Below are 9,986 nucleotides of genomic sequence, written 5' to 3' on the forward strand. Positions count from 1 at the left end.
AGAATAATAATTACCTCAAAACAAAAAGCCAGAACATCCAGAAAATCGAACTGTATGGAAGTCTGACAACCAAGGATTTAAGAAGAAATGTTCATCCAGTTGGGTAGGAGGGGCACAGATGGGGAGCAGGGGTGGAAAGGCCATGGTGTGGTGAAAGTAAGGCGGTGATGGCAGGACAGTAGCTGCGGTTAGCAGAACAAGTGGTCCCACATTCACCTGTGGCAGATAAAAGTCAGGAGGAACAACTGGGGAGTGAACCCAGCCCCAGGCTAGACCACGCAGCTCATTGTTCCAGCACTGGGAAAATAAAACCTCAGTTTCTGGCTGTGAAAACCAGTGGGTGTTGGGGCAGCAGGAAAAACTGCCCATCTCTCAGGAGAGTCTGTTTTGAGGGCCCCCATGGTCCTAGAGTCTGAAAACCCACCCACTCTGGGAACCATGGCCAGAGCAAGTTAGCACGGCACCAGTCACATACAGGAATTGGATAAAGTGACTGGAAAATAGGCGAATGCTGAGCAAGCAGCATTGTTCCTTCTCTGATCCCTCCCCCACATACAGCACCACAACGTGGTGAAACAGGTCACCTAGCAGTGACAAATACCTAAGGCTCCACCCCTTACAACGTAACAGGTGCAGCAGCTCTACCTAATACACAGAAGCAAATACAGGAAGGCTGTCAAATAGTATGGCCCAAATAAAAGAACAGATCAAAACTCCAGAAAAAGAACTAAGTGAAAAGGAGATAGCCAACCTATCAAGATGTAGAGTTCAAAACACTGGTGATCAGGATGCTCGGCCACAAAATAAAGGAAGACGTGAAGGTTATACAATGTGAAATAAAGAAAAATACACAGGGAACCAACAGTGACAGGAAGGAAGCCAGGATTCAAATCAACGGTTTGGAACATAAGGAAGAAATAAACAGCCAACTGGAACAAAATGAAGAAACAAGAATTCAAAAAAAAAAAAAAAAAAACGGGGAGAGTGTAAGACTCTGGGACATCTCCAAAAGTGCCAACATCCAAATCATAGGGATGCCAGAGGAAGAGGACAAGCAAGAAATTCAAAACTTATATGAAGAAATAAAGGAGGAAAATGTCCCTAATTTGGGGAAGGAAATAGAAATACAAGCCCAGGAAGCACAGAGAGTTCCAAATAAGCTAGACCCAAAGAGAACCACACCAGACACAACTTAATTAAAGTGCCAAAGGTTAAACATAAAGAGAAAATCTTAAAAGCAGCAAGAGAAGATATTACCTACAAAGGAGTTCCCATGAGACTATCAGCTGATTTCTCAGAAGAAACTTCTCAGGCAATAAGGGACTGGCAAGAAGTATTCAAAGTGATGAAAAGCAAGGACTACAACCAAGATTACTCTATCCAGAAAAGCTATCATTCAGAATGGAAGGGAAGATAAAGTACTTCCCAGACAAGGTAAAGATAAAGGAGTTCATCATCACTAAGCCATTATTATATGAAATGTTAAAGTGACTTATTTAAGAAAATGAAGATCAAAACTATTAACAGTAAAATGACAACAGACTCACAACTATCAACAACTGAATCAAAAACAAACTGAGCAAACAACTAGAACAGGATCAAATCATAGATATGGAGATCATATGGAGGGTTATGAGTGCGGAGGGGGAGAATGGGAGATATGGTGCAGGGATTAAGAAGCATAATTGGTAGGAACAAAATAGATGAGGGATGTTAAATATAGGAAAAAAAAAATGGAGAAGCCAAGGAACTTATATACACTACTCATGGACATGAACCAGGGGGGACTGCTGTAGGGAAGTGAGTACTGGGCGGTGCGGGGCAAAGGGAAAAAATATTGGGAAAACTGTAATAGCATAATCAATAAAATATACCTAAAAAAAAAAGAGTGTGTCACAAACACTTCAAAGATGGTTAAGAATCTGTTGAAAGTGATTGACATTCTGGAAGGCCTGCAACAAGCAGTACACATGTTGAATGTGTATGAGCTGCAATCAACAAAGATCGGCGACTGACAGTGCAAAAACTAGAAGATGATCTGGAGATTCCATAAATTACTGTGTCCGAGATTTTGATGCAGGATTTTGGCATGAAATGTGTCATGGCGAAATCTGTTCTGTGGCTTCAGCTACCAGAGCAGAAGGAACATCTTGCTGCAGTTGCTAATGACTTGATTCAAACTGCTACCAATGAACCAGAGTTCCTCAAGGTCATAACAAGAGAAGAATCATGGGTCTATGGCTATGAGCCAGAAATGAAGGCCCAGTTCCCAATGGAAGTCACCTGGTTCTCCATGCCTGAAGGAGGCAGGGCAAAGTCACAGCAAGGTCAAGACCATGTTCATTGTGTTTTTTGATTGGAAGGTGTCGTCCATCACAAGGACACCTCTCCAGGAAAAACAATTAATATGGAGTACTACCTCAATGTTCTTGGTCAGTTGAGGGATGCAATACAAGAACAGCAACAGCTGTGGGCGACTAGTGACTGGCAGCTTCATCATGACAACACATCAGCTCCTGCGTCACATCTCATGGAGAGTTTTTTTGAAAAACATCCAATCACCCAGGTTACTCAGCCCCTCTACAGCCCAGATCTGACACTCTGCAACTTCCGGCTTTTCCCAAAACTAAAATCACCTTTGAAAAGGAAGAGATTTCAGACTGTCGATGAGATTCAGGAAAATATGATGGGGCAGCTGATGGTGATTCTAACAAAGGATTTTTCAGTGTTTTGAGCAGTGGAAGACATGCTAGCAGAACTGTGTGAGGTCCCAACGTGCCTAATTTGAAGGGGAGTGAGGTATCATTGTCCTATGTACAATGTTTCTTGCATCTTGTATCTTCTTCATGAAATGTCTCTATTTCTCATATTATATGGCAGGATGCTTTCTGGACAGACCTCATATAAGAATGTCTATAGCCAGGTCTGAGACACTCTTACTTTTGAAATTTTGCCTTACTCTAGTCCTAGCTAGCCCTGTTCATAGCAGCATTCTTTTTAATAACTAAAAATCGGATTAAAAAATAAAAAGGCTGAACTTAATAGGAAATAGAAAAGTGGTTCCTAAGGTTGGAAGAATTTCAGTTATAGGATGAACAAAGTCTAAGGATCTAATGTATAGCATGGTGATTATAGTTAACAATGTATTGTGTTGTAAACTGAAATTTGCTAAGAGAGTAGAACTTAAACGTTCTCACACAAAAAAAATGGGGGCTGAGGTGACAGATATGTTAATTAAATTGATGGTGGGAATCCTTTTACAATGTATCAATATATTTATATCAGGTTATCTTCATGCACTTTAAATATCTTACAACTTTGTCAATTATACCTCAATACAGCTTAAAAAAAATCAGAACCAACCCAAATCTCTATTTAGTATAATGGATAAAGTAATTGTATTTTCCTATAATGGGATACTACACATCATTAAGAAATGAACAAACTAAACATTAGTTTTTAAAATCCAGTATAGGCCCTGGCCAGGTAGCTCAGCTGGTTAAGAGTGTCATCCTCATGTGCCAAAGTTGTGGATTCCATCGCCGGTAAGGGTATATACAAGAAGCAACCAATGAATGCATAAATAAGTGGAACAACAAATCGAAGTTTTTCTCTCCCCCCCACTTCCTCTCTCTAAGAAATAAAATAAACTCAATATATTGTTTAGGGGTATTAAATATGGTAAAACCATTTTTAAAAAACAAAATAACATAAAATTGAGGGACAAGATTACTTCTGATGGGGAAGGAGGAAAATGCAGCAGGGGAGAAATATTCAGTGGATTTTAAAGTTATTGTTAATGACTTATTTCTTAATCTGTGTGCTAGAAACACAAGTTTCCATTATATTGTTATTTAAAACCTACATACAACCTTTTATTCACTCTTTTAGAAGATACAGTTCATAACAACAAAAATTAATCCTCAAAATACAAGATAACAATTTGTTCTTTTAGCTATTTTATTGTCTTGATTTAAGAAGCAGAAAACTTAATACTAAAACAACCCATTTAAAAATGGGAAAAGAAAAATATGAAAAAATATAAAAATTGGCAAAAAATTTGTAGAGACAGCTCACCAAGAGATATGGACAAATAAGCACATTTTAAAAAGTACTCAGTATCATTATCCATTATGGAAATACAAATTAAAACCAAAATAACTATGAATACACATCCACTACAATGGCTAAAATTAAAAAAAAAAAAAACAAGCGTTAACAAAGATGTGGAAAAACTAAAACATTCTTGCATTGCTCATGGAAATGTAAAATGGTACAGCCAGTTTGGAAAAGTTTTGGCAGTTTTAATTTAAAATATAAATTTACCATACAACCGAGCAATCCCATTCCTACAGATATGAAAACATACCCATGCATAAACTTGTATGCCAATATTCATAACATTATTCATAATAGCCAAACCAGGAAACAATCCAAGTGTCCATCAATTAGTGGATAAACAACATGTATATATTCATACAATGAAATACTGCTTAGAAATAAAACTACCGTTACATATAACAATATGAACTTCATAAACATGCTAAGTTAAAGTCGGCCACATAAGACTACATATTGTGGTTCTGTTCTATGGAATTGCTAGAAAAGGCAAAACTATGGAGACAGAAAGCAGATCAACAGTGTGCTGGGGTTGAGTAGGGACTGGCTGTTTGGTGTAATGGACATATAGTTGTGCAACTATATAAAGTTACTAAAATCAATCAAACTTCATGTTTAAAATGGGTAAATTTGCGCTGGCTGGTGCGGCTCAGTGGACTGGGCTCCAGCCTGCGAACCGAGAGGTCAGTCACTGGTTCAATTCCCAGTCAAGGCTGCGGATCAGGTCCCCAGTGGGGGGGCATGCAAGAGGCAACATATCGATGTATGTCTAACATATCAATGAATGTCTGGGCACATGGATGTGTGTCTCACACACTGATGTTTCTCTCCCTTCTTCTCCCTCCCTTCCCTTCTCTCTAAAAATAAATAAAATCATTTAAAAAATAAATAAAACGAATAACTTTTATGGTATGTGTAATTATACCCCAACAAAGCTGTTTTTAAAAAGCTGAAGAATTCTACTGTTTTTGATCTAGGATTTTTTTTTTTTTAACTTTGGGAACATACTAAGTATAGAATTTTAACAGTTCAAAGGCATCTTCATGAGTCAGCAACCTTCTTCCTACACAAAGTAGAAATAAAATAAATTATATATATATATATATTTTTTTTTTAATGTGTCCCTCAAGACTTTCCAGAACATTCTAGGATTCTATTAACCCACTTGATCTCATTTATAGCTGGGATGTATGTAGAATAAATTTTTTTTTGTTGTTCTTTCTTCATTTATGTAGTTCTGTGATTGTGTATCTAAGAAATATTTATGTAATGCTTGATATGTGGTAGGTACTCTATTTGAACCAAATCAACTAATACAGTAATTGAGGCAGAGTTGCCTCCAACGCCCCGGCTCAGTTGGAAACTGTTCTGTTCAGCAGAGGTTTCACGACCACGTCAGAACAAATTTATCCAGAACACTGTATTTTGTCTGGGGGGTAAGGGAGGCAGCTGTTCACTCTAGTAGAGAAAGTGCAAGACCTCCATCCCTCATGCTTTTTATTGAGAAGGGTATGCATGGGAGATACAAGGTCAAAATTCATAAATCATCAATAGCTTTTAGGTGCCTGGATTACAGTTAACAATAACAGATTACATGTACCACCACTACAGAGGGCACAGTGACCACTCTGTGTCAGGGTCTATTAAACATTTTGGTACCACACTGGCATTAGGTGCAAGGTTTCATACATTTCTTGCTAGAGACTGTTTATAGTTAACTAAGAGATAAAAAAAAAAAAAAAAAAGCAGAGCAAGTTCTAAAGCATAACAAGCATTCTTTAAATCCAATTCCCATGGAAACCCTGTGAATGGTTTTTGGTTCTGTCTCCCGTGCAGCCTTTTGTTGAGACTTAAAGACAAGCCCGGGGAGGGGGCGGGCAGCAAGTCAGGCTCATGGCCAGGGCTACAATTTCCTAAACGACAAGGAGCGGTTCCCCACAAGTAATCATTTTTATTGTGTTCTGAAAGGCTTAAACTTTACTGGAAGAAAGTAGTTTATACAAATACATCAAATAATAGGAATTAGGGAATCACAAAAAATATTATAAGTCATGGAAACCAGTGTTATTTGCTCAGTTTTTTAAAAAGATCTCCGAACCATTTATTATAGTCTTAAATAAAATATAAATATCAGTCCCCATTTTCCCTCCCTAAGGAACTAGTAATAATCTAAATAATTTGGGTAGCAAATCAGAATTTCTGTGTGTCCCACACTGGGCTAGTTTCACTCCATTTTGCTAGGATGTCACCTGGCCTCCAAAGCCTTTACTATAGCATTTGAAGACTTCTATTTATGTGTTTGTTAAAAGTTCTCTCTGTGAGTTTTTTAAGATCTTGTCTTCTCCACATCTATATATCCATATCTACAGATCCATGTGTTTTTATCCTTTGTGTCACAAAATTAAGATCACACAATATACTCCACTTCACATCTAGCTTTTATTTAAACATGTACCATGGAAATCCCTCCAGGTCAGCATATATAGTTCTAACATTCTTATAAATGGCTGCATCTTATATATGGAAATATCAGAAGTCATCTAGTACCTCACCAATGGGCATTCACTGTTTCCAGCTTTTTGCAACTATGAGCAGTACTGCACTATATATCCTTGTACTATACACATATGTTTTGCTTCTATTTTGATAGGATATAGGTCTGTGAGGACTGTTGGGTCGTTTTTTTAAAATGTCAATTTCTCCAAAACACAGAAACTCAAATTTCCATGCAGTGGTAACTTGAAAAGACATAATTACTGTAAATAACACTGCTATCAATAAATTTGACAATAATGAAAATAATTAAACTTTAAGCTCAAGTGCTAAAGTCATATCAAAAGAAAAAAGCCATTCCATTAAAAATATTATTTGAGACCTAAAAGCACAAGACAATTCTGGCACCACAAAAACCCAGTTCACATACTATTGGTGAACACTTTTCTATACCTGCAATGAGAATTAAAATATAAGCTATATTTGTAGCAATGCCATATTACCATGATAAAATTTTAAATTTTACATTTAAAATTATGTAGACGAAGTATTTTTTGGTATGTTTCCAGTATCTAAAACCTAGTAACACTAACCATTCTATTTAATTTTTTAAAAATTGTTAGCTTAAAAAAAAATCTTTGCGCTGTCCTGCTCTGCACTCAAGTTTCCTGATTACACTAAAATAATTTTATTTCTCTAATATAAAGAGACTAGAAAACAAACAGCCCCTCCGAGAGATAATAATAGCCTTGCTCTTTAACAGCCAAAACTTGCGTTTTCCAGGACGTTTTACAAACGGCAATAAATTCCGAAGGAATAAGTCATTTTAACCAATGCGCAGAACAAGCTCTGAAACCCAATACTAAAAATAAGGTGAACAAAGTTTCACGCTTGTAATTTTATAAATTATACCTAATTATGAATATACGCCTCAAAAATGAGTGCTACTGGGTTACACCGAATTCACTTGGGCCATTCTGTAATGGCAACTCTGTGGAGATTAATCCCTTAAGAGTCCTTGCCTAAACTTAATCAAAGGAGACAGCACAGCCCCGCCCCACCGGCAGAAGGTAGTGACGCTGAACGCCTGCAGGTTTTGTCACATTCAATCCCTAATCCAGGGCCTTAACAGAAACTGCCTGCCTCTGCACAAGAGGTGTTTCTGCCTTTCCAAACCCAGTAAGACAGAAAAGAATGGGCTAGAAAAAAGCCATTTTTTATGAAAAGCTCCCTTTTCCGTCCAGTGGACCCCAAGGGGAACCACGGCCCCGGCGCTGCAAAGGAATCAGCCCTGCTTGCAGGCGGACCACTTCCCGGAAGCTGGCCCGTGGGTCTCCGCCCGCCGCAAGTCGCCAGCCCGGCTCCACACTAGTCCAGGGACAGCCGGTTAGAGAGAGGGCCCCTGACAGTCTGCCTCGCGCTCGACTCGGCTCCGCCCCGACCCGTAAGGACCTGTCTAGTGCAGTCCCGCCTTGGGAGCCAACCATACATAATCTGCGCTCACCGTCGCAGGTCTCTCCTCAGCCATCTTGGCTCCGCCCAAGGCCGCGCGGCCGGAAGTAAGCAGTTTCCCAGACGACCATACGTAAACTGTAGACTGGGGAAGTGGGAGGGGCCTGAACAGAAAAGGGAGTAGGTAGGAGGGTCCGGTTTCGCCTGCCCCCGCTGGTGGTTTTCTGGAAACTGGGGAAAGGCTGGGTGCTGCCCCACGGATAGTCTGGGCTGATGAGGAAATGCGCAGTCATCCCTGGGCGGCCCCTACCACTGCCGGCCCTTGGTCAGCATGGTACTGGGGAAACCCCTGACCGCCCTGGCTGGAGTGACCAGCCACACCTGGGACAGCAGTGCAACTTTCCTGCCGCATGACCTTGCTTGGCTTTACAGTCATAGCATAACCACATTTTGGTCAATAAGGAACCCTAAGATTATATTGGAACTGAAAAATTCTTCTCACCTAGTGACATCAGAGCTGTCCTAACATAATGCAAGGCATTACATGTTTGTGGTGACAAACCTACTGCACTGCCAGTCATATAAAAGTATAGCACATACAATTAGGTACAGTACATAATACTTGATAATGAACAACTATGTTACCGGCTTATGTACTTACTATACTTTTTATTGTTATAGTGTACTACTCTACTTATAAAAAATTATGCTGTTATAGCAGCAGCAGTCTCCTACATCTTGTGTTTACTGGGACTCTTGATTGCATAACTTTCTATTGTGCTTGATTTAATCTTGTGTTTTATAAATTAGGTGTAACCTAAGTGTACAGTGTTTATAAAGTCTGTAGTAGTGTACAGTAACATCCGAGGCCTTCACAGTCACTCACTATTCTCCCACTGACTCTTCAAGCAACTTCCAGTCCTGCAACATCCATTCATGGTTAAGTGCCCTATACAAATGTATCCTTTGTATTTTTATATCATACTTTTACTGCACCTTTCCTATATTTAGGTATCTTTAGATACACAAACACGTACCATTGTGTTACAATTGCCTATTGTATTCAGTAGAGTAACATGCTGTACAGGCTTGTAGCCTAGGAGCAATAAGCTGTGTCAGTAATTTTCAACCAGTGTGCCACAGGAATTTTTAAAACATGTGAAACCTGACAGTTTAGTCAGGGGCACTGACCTCTTTTCCCTTAGACTGTCAAATTAAAAAATGACAACAGCCAACACAACAATAGCTGTCTAGCGTGTATGAATAAAAATCATACCTATCTTTTTATCAGGTCAGCAAAAATATATATATTTTTTTGGTGTGCCACATAATTTTAGTAATTAGTTTGTGTGCCATAAGGTGAAAAAGGTTGAAAGTCACTAGGCTGTACCACATAGCCCTGATCTGTAGTACACTGTACCATCCAGGCTTGTGTAAGTTCATGCTTTCATGTTCACACAAGTTCATCTAATGATGCATTTCTCAGAACAATCCCCATCATTAAGGGGTGCATAACCATATTTCAGTTCTCCCTCCCGGGAGTCCCCAGCCCAAGCCCAAGCCCTACAGCAGTCTCACCTTACATAAAAACCTTTGTTTCTTGGTTGTCACTATCCACCTGAGGTACTCAAACCTCATCAGCCTTCCATTCTTGTTTATGCCAGTTTGCAATACCACTGCTGGTAGGCTGCATTTCAGCACAGTCTTGTTTTGATTGGGAATATTTTTTAAAGACTTTATTTATTTTTATAGAGAGGGGAAGGGAAGGAGAAAGAGAGGGAAAGAAACATCAATGTGTGGTTGCCTCTCGCACACCCCCAACCGGGGACCTGGCCAGTAACCCAGGCATGTGCCCTGACTGGGAATCAAACTGGTGACCCTTTGGTTCGCAGGCTGACGCTCAATCCACTGAGCCACACCAG

General features: G+C 39.4%; 1 protein-coding gene across 1 annotated transcript in view; it reads right to left on the minus strand.

Moving 5' to 3' along the window:
• The window catches only part of BBS4 (Bardet-Biedl syndrome 4), a 66,293-nt gene extending 58,105 nt beyond the window's left edge, over positions 1-8,188 (minus strand). Inside the window, exon 1 of the mRNA XM_090270054.1 lies at positions 8,117-8,188. Within this exon, the coding sequence (XP_090126180.1) occupies positions 8,117-8,140 (24 nt within the window). The 5' untranslated portion in view covers positions 8,141-8,188. The remainder of the gene's footprint in view (positions 1-8,116) is intronic.
• Positions 8,189-9,986: the final 1,798 nt, after the last annotated feature.

This window comes from Furipterus horrens, unplaced genomic scaffold, assembly GCF_987537825.1.
Source record: "Furipterus horrens unplaced genomic scaffold, mFurHor1.1.pri manual_scaffold_3, whole genome shotgun sequence".
Lineage (NCBI taxonomy): Eukaryota > Metazoa > Chordata > Mammalia > Chiroptera > Furipteridae > Furipterus > Furipterus horrens.